Source organism: Netta rufina (assembly GCF_964035555.1).
Source record: "Netta rufina genome assembly, chromosome: 5".
Taxonomy (NCBI): Eukaryota; Metazoa; Chordata; class Aves; order Anseriformes; family Anatidae; genus Netta; species Netta rufina.
The window spans coordinates 29,540,686-29,556,387 of NC_140128.1; the positions used below are offsets into that span (position 1 = coordinate 29,540,686).

A 15,702-nucleotide genomic window follows, 5' to 3' on the forward strand; every position below is an offset into this window, starting at 1 on the left:
CAGTTGTTTCAGATACAATTTCTTGCTTTGCATTCCTTTGAGCTACTACACCTGCAGCTCCACTGCTGTCTACTATCCGGTAAGATACCTTTATAGCAAAACAGCAAGTGTGATGTTCTACTTCACTTAACTGAAGCTTGTCAGATACAGAAAAGATCAGAGAAATGGAAAACTATTCCCAATGCAGAGAAATCCATCAGAAACATTTTCTTACATGAAAAATTCCTTTCTTGGGGTTAAAACACCACCGGAGGCCCCAGAATATAAATTCTACGTTCGATCTCACTCTTTGCTCACTAAGGCTATAGAACATGCTTGATTTCTCTAACTCAGCTTTTCTTTCTGAGAAATAAAGACAAAAATGCTTATATATAACCATTTGAAACCCTTGGGAATAGAATGATGGAAAAAAACAAAACACTACAAGTTCTTTGTACTCAAAGAGAGGGATGGAGGATGAGGAAGGGAAGACAGACAGAAGCATATAGATTGGGAGATACACAAGCAGTTGCAATTGCCAGAACACCGGGTCACAAAGGTGCACCCCAAAAGCTACCTCACTGAATCCTTTTTAAGAACTACAGAAGCTCTGCTGACAACATTTGATTTCTTTCATTCGTACATGGGCTGCTTTGGGCAAAAACTATCTCCACATGCAAGGCAGAAAAGACACCATTCTGAAGGAAAATCTGGGTTATTTTCAGTTGTCAAAGCCACATTTAAAACCTCTCCCTGAAATGTCAGTAGGACACAGTTTCATTCTAAATCAACCTGACAATGCCTAGCAAAGTGTTCAAGCTATGAATTTCAAAACAAGTTGAAGGTTTCAAACTAGAGCCAACTATGTGAAGCTTTAGTGCCATTGCATTTTCACTACTAGAAAGCAACAAGCTAGATGATGACAACAGTAGCTCCCATTTTCACAGTTAAGCCTGCTGATAAAAAAGCGGCCAGGGAATTTCTTTCACATACTACTGTTGTAAGAGATTAACAACCATCACAGTATGATAACAGCCAAGCTAGGGTCCCACAACAACTTGCAGCATTGAATAAAGTCACGTGAGAAATCTGTGCTCTTGCGTATCAAACCAAAACCAGGAGGCAATACTCAACAGCACAAACCATACTAACCATACTCACACAAGAGCTGGCTTACCTTCCATCAGTTTGGCAAAAGGCTCTGGACACGTGGAAGGGATTGGAAGGGCAAGTTTATTCATGGCAACACCGTATGCTACTGCAAGTCCATCAATTCCTCGGAATGGTACTTCCCCTGTTAGCAGCTCCCAAAGCAGCACGCCGTAGCTATCAAGAAAAGATAAAAGAGAATAAGTGACTTAAAGGTATTCTTTGTTAGGCAGCAAGACAGCACGCAAACCTATCAGAGTGATTCTGGTATGCTGAAGAATTTGCAGTTTTCTGGGTAAGCTCATGGTGATTGTCATGGTAAATTGCCTTATTTTACCTCCTTTTAATAATAAGACATGGTTTAAGATGACTTCAGTGATCAGTTAAAAAAAAAAAAAAATTGGAAGTGGGGGCAAATAATAAAAGGTCACCCAAAGTGTATTTATTTGTATTTGTAAAAGCTGTGTGTCAGCTTTCCTTTTTGTAATTGCTAGCACATTTTCAAAAAAAAAACTCCAGTGAAATTGTCAGACGGTAATCCAACAATCCCCACCTCTACATTCCTAATTCTGAATTTATAATGTGAATATCAAGCAACAGAAACAGGAGTTTTGCTGATTTGATTATGATAACAATTATAACGGAGGCTGATAGTAAGATTACATAGCAGATTCTTCCTCTGGAATCCTGATTCTTCCTGAAGGAAGAATCCATTCTTAGCATCTCCCCTCTTCAAAATCAGTCACTCTTAAGCACAGGAGTTGCACTGTATGCTTCTGCGGTTTCTAACTTTGCTTAGGTTTAAAAACAAAGCAAATGAGACTTACGTAAAAACTTATTGTCTTTAAAAAACATTATCTGAATGTCTTCACATGTATACATCCTCAGATGAATTAATGTATTGACATTCATTTTAACTGTTTCACCGAGCAATCCAAAACTGTCCCTACAGCAGTCACAACATTTAGGAAACTTTGCAAAACTGAACATTTTTTTTCCATACAATTGGGTAACTTCATTCTCCTGAATTCAGGACATGATAATGTAAAACACTTCAGTGAAAATGGACACTGCCAGTCAGGCAGAAATACATTAATTTTAAAAAGTAAATCTACTCAGCATATTTAATAAAAATCACTGCAAGGGTTTTATCTTCTCAAACAATTCTTCCAAAAAAAAAAAAATAGAGAAGAAAACCATCTGTATGGACCTGTACATCTTAAACTTTCTATCCTCTTTCTCCAGTTAGTAGTCATGCATTTCTGTGCCAAACATTAATATATTAATTCCAACACTTTTACGTCATCTGGATCCTAAAAGAAAGATGTACTCCAGAAATATAAATTTTTAAAGATTGTTACAAATTAAGCTGCCAAAGTCAAAGAAGCAATTATGTATTAAAAATGATTGCTGTTAAGGCAGTTTTCAAGAGCTGAAGATAACATCAGATCACTACAAATTCCTAGAGTGTAATGTTAATTTCTTCAGCGATTTATTTCATGAGACCTTAAATACCAAGCAGCTCTTGTTGTTCAGTGGTTTCTTTAGTTAATTCTACCCCCACAACATGCTGTGCTATTATTTGTAAAGCTAGAGGAACTTCCCACCCCTTCTGCACCACAGAACCACATCTTCAAGGCTCACCAGTAGCATAACCCCTGCGGCAGCCTGACAGGGAGCATCTCAAGCACCAGGTTGGAGGTCTGCATACGCTTCATAAAACCTGGTGAATCCTGGCAGAAACCAAGACAAGCATGGCCTTCTCCCTTGTGTGCTAGCAGAGGGGTATCATTGAGATCTGGCCGTGCTTCTGGATGGCACATGCATCAGGCGAACTGTAAATACATTGACTGGCTGGCCACACTGCCACAGGTGGCTCAAGCTCCTTCCCTCAAACAACCCAATCCCACTACATTCTCTCTCCTTTTGGGAAACCCTAGCCAGAGACAGCTCCTTCAGAGCAAGCTGACAAGTGTTTCTTCCATTGACCCGTCCTACTCTTTTGAACCCATTCACTCTTCTCTAATTTCTGTGGCAACGAGTTCAACAATTTAAGGATGCAATGCTAAAAAATAGTTGCTTATTTGTTTTGAGCTTGCCATTTGATAACTTCATTTGCTTCCCTAGTTCTCTCAATGCCAGGAACAGTGAGTATGTTTCCTCTTAGGTCCTTCCATGCCACAATTTCAAAGGTTCCCACTACATCCAAATCTTCTTTCCAGCTCCCCAAATCCTGATCTAGCTAAATCTAAATCTAGTTACTCTCAAACAGAAGCCATTTCATCTTTGCTTGACATTGATGTCTTTTGTATATTAATTCCATATTAACCTTTTTGTAGGAATGACAAAACATCAAAGTTTGACCAATTTGGGGAGAAGCACAGTATTTCCCGTTTAGTTCTCTCATTCTTCCCTATTAAATTTTAACTTGTCCCTTACCTTTCTGAGTCCTTACAAAATGAGCTAGGTTATCCACAACAACTCCAACATCTTTTTATTGAATCTTAATAGAATAATTTAGAGCCCATCATTGCACAAGTAAAATTCTCCTACATGTACTATTCTGCATTTATTACTTTCATCTGTTTTATCATTCAGTATAGCATATTTTTTCCTCAGCTATCTGCAGTACATTATTTTTTTTTATCCTGAATAACTTGGTATTAGTGTATGTTGTTACCTAACCATTTATCGCTTTTTAAAATCACTTTTGATTATGTTTAACACATTTACTTTCTCTAAAAGCTTTTGATAAAAGGTTTTAGAAAGTTTTTAGAAATCCAAACACAACATAAGTATCCAAAATCCAAACACGATAAAACACTTCCACAAAATTAGTGGTGTTTTAATAAAAATCACCCCAACTGATTAAGCAGTGAGAGAGCGGCTGCTGAGAAGAGTGTTTTCCATTAATTCTCAACCAAGGGACTGGGAATTATAATGTAAAAGAACAGAGACAGAGGAGATTTATAAAAAAAAAAAAAAAAAAAAAAAAAAAGGCCTGGGAAGAAAGATTCAAGGAGCTCTACACATTCTCAGCTGGGAAGAAAAAACTGATCAAGCTCATTTATTCTTCTGGCACTCACTAGTAATTTTTGGACTTCAATTACAAAAAGAACCATGTGATAACAGACCACGTGTTCAAGTCAACTGACACTTGTATGAATAATTAACCATCTACCAGCGATCCAGTAATCCCTTAAGCCATTTAACACTGGGTTCAATCCTACACATTGGATTTTCAGGGAGGAGGCTGGAGGTCAGCAGGATTTCACGTGTGATCTTCCCACCTCTCTTGCAGACGTGTGAAATTAGAAAAACTACTAACTTCCTCACACCATTATTACTCAATGGTATTTGTACTGTAGGTTCCTCTTCTGCAGTGTCCCAGGTCCAGCACTTTCCATAAAAAAGGGACTATCAGCACAACAAGGAGATTCTAGCAGCAACAGCAACCAAAATATTGCTTTTGTTATGACAAAAAAAAAAAACTGTTATATTTTTAACGGCAATTAACAGTTAGTATTTTTGTATGTTATTCAACTGGTAGCTCCAGAGATGACATTACTTATATCATAGCAGCTTAATGTGTATGCTTCTATATTTATGAAATATTCTAATGACCAAAATTTCTACACCACCGAATGCTTGAAACATCTTGATATGCTAATCAGGCATTTTTGAAGTAGTTCTAGTATTCCATTCCTAAATTAAAATTTAATTCTTACTTATTTCATTGGTCTCAGAGCAGGTGCATCTTTTAAGTGTCTGAACTGAAGAACACAGGGAACGCAGATGAAGGTTGTATCGTGGCCTTACCTTCTTCATACCAATCATATTGATATGTTTTGAGTTTCTTTGTTTTTTGTTTTTTGTTTTTTTAACCGCATAAGTCAAAAATGAAGTGGGCTGTAAACAAGAACTGTATTTAAGCATTTAAAATGACGTGGAACTTCAAATTATATGCCTACTAACACTAGCTTGCTGTGCAACACTGAATAAGCTGCGATATCTGTCCTTCAATTTATCCCCTAGAAATTCAAAAATTCCTAACTCTCCTCTCAAAAACATCATTAGACTCACAGAAATTGTATGTTAAATTGCATATAAATAAAAAGGTAGTTTCTTTGTTCTCTGTGCAATATAAGCACAATGGTTCTGCTATCCACCTAAAATTTGAGGGTGCAGCACAAAAAAATCATAGCAACACATTTTTACTAGCAAGATGTACGAAGTGCTATTACCAGCAAGCTTTAAAGTGGCCAAAATCGTAGTGATAAACACCAGCACATAGGATTCTTCTGCCTTGTTAAGATCTTTGCCAATCCTCCTGTATATTGGTACAAAAACCTGATCTTTTTTATTTTTTTTTTTTTAAACAGAGCTTGATACAGTATTGAAAGGAATTGCATGAAGCAGTTATTTATGATGGAATAAAAGACTGACTCAGGAAATTTCAGTCCTGGCAAGCATCTTCACCAGCAGCTATTTGCATTTGTGCAGCAAGAACACAGGCAGAACAAGATTCTTGTTGAAAGGCTAGGCAACATTTCAGCCAGCTGTATTATTCTAATGAGCTTTTCAGAAAAGGTGTTGAAATAAAAGGGTCTGTCAATGTCAGAGACAGAAATATCCATTTCTGTTGATGGTAGACACACTAACTTGAAGGTTGGTTATCAGGCAAAAAGCTCTCTCAATGCCAGTGATTAACCAAGAGGTTGAAGGAGACAAGAGGAAGGGCAAGCCTAATAGGATATAAAAGTTCATCCTGTTACGAATTTCAGGTTGCATCCTTGGGGGGGGACAGGATTTGTTATACATGTCCATTCCTGCCTTTATAAAATCCAGTGCTTATGACGGACTAAGAGACTGACGAGCTAGTAGTGACTGCACTGGCACGAATCTGTCCTCTGCATACATGCCTCAAGTGCCGTGTTCTTTCCAGCAAATTTAACTATGATTCAAGGTTTTGGCCACCTTGGAGAGAGGTCTTCTGTTCAGAGACAATATATTATAGCTCTCTTAACGGTGATGGCCCTCTGTTTAAGGAAGAGCACTGAGAAGAACTCAACCTATTTTGAGGGAAAGACTGGTAACTGTACAGAAATAAAGCAATGAATAAATCTTGAAAATATTCTTCTGAAAAGCTAAAAAATATTTAAGTAATTGACAACCTAAATCAATGACCAAACTAATATTTTTGCACAGGTATAGAGGCTCTTAAACTATCATGATGAAAATCATCAACTGACCCTAATAATTCTTATCTTTTTAAAAATTAGGTCATGCTGGTACAGAATATCTACTGACCTGTTCAGCATGCCTGGATTAGTGAAGTTACAATCACAGAGGAGTTGTGATTGTAACTTCCTTCCCCTTCCTTCTCCCTTCCTCCCTCCTCCCTTAAATGCCATTCCCGGCACTGCTTTTCAGAGGTGAAAACTGAGGTTTGGGTATGGAAAGCTAAATACAAACCAGTATTGTCAGGTTTTCATTTCTACCAGGCTTCACTCAGAGTAAAAGCCTGCTTCTTGCACAATTCTTCTCAGGTTAACTACACAGGCTACCACATTTAATGACAGTCAGCGTTTAATCCATACTATTAGCATGCAAATTAAGTTCACACATTTATCCACAAGGCAATACATTATCTATTCTGCACAACTAGGTAAGGACAATGAAAATCACCACAAATATCTTCCATAACAGCCAGACAACTCTTCCAGCTGGGATATTTCTTTATCCTGACAGATTTCACAACATGCACACACTGCGTGTGAGCACTGCTGGCCAACGACAAATTCTTATTACCCTGAAGACCCAGTCAGCTTGACATTTCTATACCTCTCCCCTCACAAGAAAAAAATATTCATCTACTTTGTTTCTGATGTTCAGTACTAATTCTGTATTTCACAGCATCCAGGAAAGTCAATATCCTAGGACAACAATAACAAGTTATTTACTGAATTCTGGATTTACCAATGCACTTAAGAGTTACATTCAAACTCTATTTTTGCAAGTCTACGAGCGCAATCTTCATGCTCTTTCCTACCAAAATAGCTCTTACTCTCAAAATCTCATTGCCTGAACGGAGAAGACAACACATGCATTCAAATTGCTACTTATGGATTACATACTCAGACTGACTTACAGAAGAGATTTATCACTTTATGGAAAAGTCTGAGAGGGTAGAATTAATTTAAACTTCTTAACAATTGCATTCAGGCTGAAACTGCAGAGACAATTTCATGAGGTACAGTGTGCTCGTGTACATAAGCATCAGTGACAGATTACTATAAAAAAAATGATTTTGCTCTTAGTAAAACATTAAAAAAGTAGCAACTTCAAGGATTTCATAGCTTTGTTTTATGGCCTTTGGTTATGTCAGCCAATAGCTGAAGGGAGGCTCTGAATCCTAAAATAATCTGAATGCAAATGTAAGGAAGAACAAAAATTTGTAGGCGTGCAGGAGCTGGTCTACCACTTCCTACAGAAAAAGCATTTACAATTAATACCAAAGTAGTCTTGGAGTTAGGTGGATGGAAAGCCAGTGGATAAAGTTTTCTTAAACCCAGAATATATGGTTCATTGTTACTCATTCTTAAACATAACATCGGTTCCACGGCAGATCTAGTTACTGTTTAGTACCCAGTCACTTAACACCAACTCAGTACCTCCACACATCGCTGCCTTTGGAGAACATGGAGGAGCGAATGACTTCAGGAGCCATCCAGGCGTATGTCCCCGCTGCGCTCATTTTGGTAGTTTTATGCCATTCCCTGGCCAAGCCAAAATCCGTGATCTTCAGTATCTTGTTGCTCAGATCTCCATTTTCCACCTTTTCGAGTATCAGTACTGGAGAAGAGGCGGGGGGGGGGGAACAAAAGATATGCAGAGTAAGGCTAGTATTTATGCAAAAAGATCCTCCTGGAGAACTCCCAAAGTTCAAAATTCTCCCTGACTTTAGTTATTCAAACATACTGCCCTCTGTTACAAGATATTTCAAGCTAATCCCTTCATGTAATAAATGAACATCTGTCTAGCAAATAGCTTTGAATTTAACCAAAATATCAAACCCCAGAGAATAAACAAATAAGATGACAATTTAATGCAGTACCTACTGTTATTCTATATAATAATTGTCTGCTAAAAGGAAGTGAACCACTGTAACTTCTAGAAACCCAGATAAGGGAAGACATTTCCTAATTAATCCTCTCTCAGCAAGCCAGTAATAGAATCTTTTTCTCAAACTGCTTAGAGGACTTTTTTTTTTTTAAACCCAAGTACGCACACAGGCTGGATATACCTTTCAAGTAAATGAATTAGAAGTGCAAGCTCTACATATGCAGATTTTTTGAAGTGCAAATTAAAAAACTCATTGATGATCAGTAACAGCATGGCCAGTCCAAGACTCCATAAACACTCCCATGTTACACTCCCCCCCATCATTATTAAACAATTTTTAGTTAAGCTAACAAAGTTTCTATGGCATTGCAGCAGCAAAGGAGTCTACACTCAAGAATTTAAGGCACGGGGAGGCAGAACTCAAAAATGCTTTGGTACAAGGCACACAGGCACCTTTACCCAGCAAGCTGAGCTGTCACACCACTGTGAAATGGGTGGAAAAGCAGAACAGCTACTTCTGGTTAACAGCACCTATTACCCTCCTTATCTTAAGATGAAACAACCACACAAAGTGCAGAGCAATGATCAAGCAACAGAATATAACAGCCTACTAAACTTCCAGACATAAAGTAGCCATAAACCTATGAAGTGACTTTCAGCCACTTCATTAATCTAATGACTTCAGAGCAGGAAAAAAAAAAAAAAAAATCAAGCCACTAACACAGCATCATTATGCAGCTACCCTGTTATTATTTTTAATGTCATTACAGACACCAGCTCTTGGAAAACAAGACGTTATGGTGTACTGTATATGCATGAATTGAAAAACAAACAAAACCACAGTCATGGAACATAATGAAACAGCTAAAATGCAAAAGCACCACAAAAAATAGAGTACATAATCATCTTCAGGACCATTTTTAGCAACCCATGAAAAAACTCCTGTGTCAGCCTAAAGCTAACAGTTTCTTTAAATTTAATCTGTTTATTTTCATACTCCCCTCTAATAACCAAAATGAGATTTCCAATGAAATAAAAGCATAAACGTTATTTGAATACCTTCTGTATAATATACATGTATAGTACATCTAAGTGTTAAAATATTACATTCACTGTAATGAAGCTTACACAGAATCTGTTCCCTGAAATTTAAAAAAAAAAAAACAAAAACAACTACCCTTTCTATAAGACATTCATAAGTCACAAAATACTACTTTTTTAAAGGTTTTTGTTGGCCAACTCAAGTTGTGAATAAACTAGACTTATGGTTAAGCTCTTGGTTCCTGCTTCTTTTGAAGAATTCCTTTCTAACATTACCGAATGCTCCATTTTCCTGTTCACAAAGGATGGAGGAGTTTGAGCACAACCCTACAGAGAGCACAAACATTATTTGAAAAAAACATGTCAATTACTAGAAACCAGCTAGTACTAGGGGATGCTGAAGTGATCCATTTCATGAAGCTTTCTGACAGCAATAAATAAGGCTGCAAGAGCTTCATAACTAACATCCTCTTCAATTGGGCAAAGCCAGATGCACTTTTAGAGCCATACTTCAGTATGGACCACAAGAATTGGAGGTACAAAGGTAGCTTTCCTTTGGGTCTCTTCTAGCTAGATTTTTTTTCCCTTCATTTTCCCTAGCAGCCAAAGAATTATTAACAGCTATTGCTAACCAGTCTCTCACTGATTGCAAGTGTGAGAAACTTCCTAGGACATAAAAGTTTTTCTTTCTAGCCTGTACTCATTGTGCTTAAACAACCGGCAGAACAATACAATCTAGTTTTAAATTTAACTGCAGCGATCCAGAGACATAACGAAGTTGTAAAGGAAAAGCAGCATTCTGAAACAAAAAAGCGTAGGCTTTGGGCGTGCTTTTGCTTCCATTCAGAATCACAAGTGCAAGCAAATTTGCTCTTCACAAGGCAGCTCATATTGTCTGAATCTGCTCAACAGCAGGACAGAGCACCAAATACCATGGTTGGGTTGGACACACCTTCCTGGCAAGAGGTTATTTAAATCTAATTGCCTTTATTTGCATTAAGACCTAACAAAATAATTAGTACTTACACAGACCTATTGTATCCGTGAACTTGTTCTTTTGTCAGATGTACACTGAGATAAATTACCATAACAAAAAAAAACACAGGGAAGGACAATGAAAGAGCTGCATATATTGCAAGTCCTTGATACCTTAGTTACATCCCCCATTATTTCATTGTAATAACTGCTTGAGATAATAATCCTGCAACCCAAAACCGTAGAAATTAATTTTAAGGATTATAGCTCTCTGCAGCATATTTTCAATTTCTCTTCATCTTGGTCAGCATCAATAAGCTCACTTCCCATTGCTAGGAGTCTCCCTAGTCTATTTGTCAGATTTTCAGACCAAAAGCCTTGACTCTTCCTCTTGTGCTCATTCAGATTTCCAAGAAGCATCTTGTAAATAGGTGAAATATCAATTCCTTTCACTTTCCACCTTAATCTCCCTTATAGTTAACACAGGCCAGGTTGCTAGGACACAGCAAATGCATTTCACTCTTGCAAATCAATATGGTCTCCTTCTTGTGAGCTTGATCTATAACCAGTTATTACCTCCCATTTAATGCTATTAGTGTAGGTTCTCTTCAGAAGGCACTATTCCTTCTGCACTTGCTAGAATCCAGCACAGCACGTAGCACATGTAAGTGCAATAATTTGTACATTTACAGCAATTGCAGAGTTAACATAACTGTCCGATTTGAACAGATGTGACCACTCAGGACAGAACTAACAGTCGCCAAATTTATCAGAAATAATCGTTTATCATCAGTCTGGCAAAATCCAGAGAGATATAAAGCACCTACACCAAAACCTCAGCTGATCTACCAAGGCAATATTCTCATTCCGGTCTCATGTTTAAAAAGATCTGATAAGAGCAAGTGCTTAAAAGGAAGGAAAGCAAGGTATAAAGTGAAATTAAAATTCTCTTAAAGAAAGGAGCTGTTTGGCAGTCAAGATATTGGGCCTTGTTTTCAGGCAACTGGGGAAGAACAAGAGCTGCATCAGCAGACACACGCCGAATGCATGTCAGCTGCTTGGCAGAGGCTCACTGCTTCCTCCTCCAGCAGGGTCACAGAATCACAGAATCACAGAATTTTCTAGGTTGGAAGAGACCTCAAGGTCATCGAGTCCAACCTCTGACCTAACGCTAACAGTCCCCACTAAACCATTTCCCTAAGCTCTACATCTAAACGTCTTTTAAAGACCTCCAGGGATGGTGACTGCACCACTTCCCTGGGCAGCCTGTTCCAGTGCCTCACAACCCTTTCAGTGAAGAAGTTCTTCCTAACATCTAACCTAAAACTCCCCTGGCTCAACTTAAGCCCATTCCCCCTCGTCCTGTCACCAGGCACGTGGGAGAACAGACCAGGGTCTGGGCAAGAAATCTCTTCCTGCGGGCACACAGAGCTAGCCAAGCTGTAGGTGAAGGTATGTTATTTAGTACTGCTTGTAACAACTCAAAACCACTTCTCTCCTGCTTCTCTGACAGCACAGGTTAAATGCCAATTGTAAGCAGCACAGGTGGGAAGCAACTGGCAGTGTGCAGAAGGGACTGGTGAACAGAAGCGGGTATTGCAAGCACATCAAAAAGCTTTGAGGATCCAGCCGCTAAACAAACAACTTAATAAAGCTTGGTTGATCAGCAGCAAATCACCAATACCACGTCTATTGCCTAACGCAAGTACAAAGCAAAATGTGGTGGCTTCAACTAGCTGCTAGCAACTTTGGGTAAGGGGTATCATGAACATGTATGCTGACAGGAATAGCAATCCAGAAGTGCTCACATGTATCTGCATATATTCCTGAAAGACTCTGAACTTGTCCATCAGAAAAGAAGTGCTTGCCAGTGAGAAATTAATTACAGGTCAGATGAATGCTGCCCAGCAGACAAGCCTTCCATATCTGAGGGTGTCCCAGCTGAGAGAATAAGAAAGGGACATGACCCCAGTAGGCCTCAGCATCCCCAGCAGCCCCTGTCCTTGAGCAGGCGATCATCCAGACACAGGTACACCATTCAGATGGGCAATTGCCACCGCTGGGGTTTTATTAATAAACTTCATTACCGGCAGACTCTCAAGAATCATTAATTGAATCATTAGTGACTCAACCCCACCACTTGGTTTCTTGAGAGATGGGCAAAATGCAAGTCCTGAAAGACAACAAACGAGCCAGGCACTTTAGAGGACAGCTTAGGGAGACAGAACAGGTACAAACTGAACACTGCGTCTCCTCTTATCTAGGTCACGAAGACCAGTCTTCTTTCTCTGAAATGAAAAAAGATGGCTGTTGAGGTTGTCATGTATTCTTTAAGAACTTATTTTGTGCCTCACAAGAGGCACCAAGGATATTTTTCATGTCACTCTTGTGAGAAGGCTTCCTGAAGTGCAATGAAAAGAATGCACCATATAAATGGAGAGGTGGGTTAGGTAACGAGTCAACATTTATTGCTTTGACTGTAAGACAAACTGGCAGAACACAAAGACCACTTGAAAAGACTCTGCCTGGTGAAGTTCCTACTCATTCTGTCTAACATGACAACTTACTGTTTTCAGTGCTTTTTAGCACTGAAAAAGTTCTGTCTGCGTGATACATTCAGTACATTCTGCAGGTGCCCAAATGGTGGCCATTAACCAGACCTTGCACCATGCCCAACAGTGTTCAGCTAGTAAGCAATACCAGCTGCTGCAACGGAAGTGTCGTTAGATACTTTCCTGATAGAGATGCCAATCTCTGTATAAACCAAGAGTGATGGGGAATTAAATTATCCAGTACTGGTACCATTTAGAGATGGTTTTTTAGTAAGGAGGGAGGAACAACTGATGACATACCTAAGATCTTCGTGGTTTATCCTTGTTTGTGACCTGAGCTAGCAGCTTTTCTAGCAAAGAGTTAGAAGTGATAAAAATGGGTTTCTTGAGGTCAGGTGAAGCCAGCTTACTTTCTCCAGTTTAAGTAACATTTTTTACATGTCTTAAGAGCTAGCATGCTTTTGACAGAGAACGTCAGACTTGCTGACAGTAAGCAAGTCTTCAGAAGCACACAGATCCCTCCCACTGGTAACGGATCCCAAAGGGAACAGTTCTCAGTTTTATAAGGCACAGTTGTATATTAGTGACATTTTCTAGAGCCAGGGCCAACTCAAATGCTTTTGTTTAAACCAAGATTTGTACTGAAGTTAGACATGACAGACATGGACCGCCTGAAGTATGACTGACACAAGCCCTTCCTGCTCCACACAGGATTCCATTATTGTGTTTCACAAAAGACAGAAACATCGGCCTTTGTATTCAAAGCAATACAAAAAGCAACTTGATTGAGATTTCTAAGATACCATTATATCCTTCAGCCTTCACATAGCTGCAAGTACAGATCTGCCAGTTCTGTCTTGTCATTACAAGTCATTACAGAGATGCCTGCTCCATGGGGCATTAGACAATGCAGGATTAGCTCCTGACAGAATGGCCTTAAGACCGCTGTTGTTCTAATGAGACGTTTAAGGACAGTTCCAATGGTTGGGTTTCGCATTAGAACACCAAACTTTCCCTAGCAACTTACCAATTTTCACTGCAATGTTTAGGATCAGGACTATATGTATCCAGGACTATTCTGTGTCCATACAGAATGGGGTATCACTGCAGTAAAAACAGTGAAACTTGCAGCTTTAAATTTTCTTACCACAAACATCCTGTATTAGTTCCCCACAGCAGTTGTCAGTTCTAAGTAGGCAAAACAGAGGAACAAATGGATTCTGAAGGAATACAGACAAACTGAAAAAATGCACAGATAAAACACTAGTAAGGTTTCAATTCTGCTATGAACTATAGAACTAGAGAAGGGCTGCCCTAGAGGCAAACGATGTACGCTTTTGTTGAGACAAAATACCATCTTGCATGCATGACAGAGATGCACACCTCCCATAACCTCACGTGTGCAAAAGACAATTGGGAATCAGATAACCTGGAAAGACAAAGCCTCTCCAGAAAAACATTCAAGGCCTAAGACTAGTATACATAGTCTGAATTACTCTCTACAGGAACCTCTCAACTAGAAACATTTCTGCGTTAAGTGCCCAGACTCACACTGTGTGAACCTCTCCTTAAGGCCGCTCTAAGGAAGCAATTTCAATTAGAGGAGCTCTCCAGCACCGCCAAGCCTGGAACACCAGATGTTAGAGAGCCATCTGGTGAAAACCCGGGTACTCATCGCTGCAAGATTATGTCAGCACTCTGAAATTTTTTAAATTAAGTTTCCAGAAATATTTTGTACTATTAGTAGGACGGCTAATCTAAGTCAGAATGGTACTGCTGTTAAATTAGTCTTAAATAAAACTGTCCGTAGGCCCATGCTGGCAGCTGGAGGTCATAATTCATTGCTTTTGCACCACTTGCCTTAATGACCTCTGAATTGATTGAAAAGTCAGTGGTAAATACCTTTGTTAAATGCACAAAACCTGACTGCGAGGAAGAACTCATTTTCATTACTCACACATCTACCAGAAATACATGGGATACAGAGTGACAAGGTAAAGGCAGGGGCATAAAGCTGTATGATTTTTGATCTACTCATATGCAAGAATTCTGCATGCACTGTAAGCAAACCCAGAGCTGGCTAGGTAAATCACACTCAATGCATCAGCAACCACTCCTGCTTATTAGCCATCACAATAAGGAGGACAAAATTGCTGAGCAAACTGATTTGGGCATGTTCTCATCTTTACATTAGCGTTCCAATCCAAGTAACTGCACGGTTGATACATTTTTCCTCCTGTTTAACCCAACTCGTTCCTGTTACACGTTTTTTGTTGTCCAATTATTCTGGAAGCACTAACTGGCCTGGGTCCCTTTCCTTCTGCCAGAACGTATGCGTTTCCTATCTCTTTCCTTTTGTTGCCTTCAGATCTCACACCCATCAAATCTTCTTCCAAACACACTCCCCTAAAAAAATGATAAAAAAAAAAAACATTTCCACTGAATCTTTCAAACTGACAGCTTAAACAAACACGGTAAAACTTTATTTAGCTTCTGTGCTGCTCACTTTATCAAACCCCAGTAAGACAACAACTATGTTTTCCATCCTGCACTACGCTACCTCCAGTATCCATGAGAAGCCCTAAGAGGTAGATTACTTTCACAGGCAGCAAGCCTTCACATGGGCAATCCAACTTTTCTTGGCAACCACATTAACAGCTGCTGTTTTAATCCTCTGTTCTTCGCATATTATGCCAGCAGAACACACCTCTCAAACAAACTTCCCGGGGAAGGCAGTAACACTGTCACATTTTTCACTTGTTTGGAGGGTTTTCCAGCTACACTTTTGGACAGTTAGGTCAGACAAAGTTGCATTTTTACTCTCCATTACAACAAAGTATCGTGAAGGAGCAAGAGGGAAAAAAAAATCAACACTTGAACC

General features: G+C 39.1%; 1 protein-coding gene across 1 annotated transcript in view; it reads right to left on the reverse strand.

The window, feature by feature from the left end:
* Nucleotides 1-15,702, reverse strand: part of MAP3K9 (mitogen-activated protein kinase kinase kinase 9) — a 54,184-nt gene that overhangs the window by 24,526 nt on the left and 13,956 nt on the right. The window contains exons 2-3 of the mRNA XM_084288564.1: nucleotides 7,803-7,983; nucleotides 1,157-1,305 (exon numbers count right to left, since the gene is read on the reverse strand). Coding sequence (XP_084144690.1) covers nucleotides 1,157-1,305; nucleotides 7,803-7,983 — 330 coding nt within the window. The remainder of the gene's footprint in view (nucleotides 1-1,156; nucleotides 1,306-7,802; nucleotides 7,984-15,702) is intronic.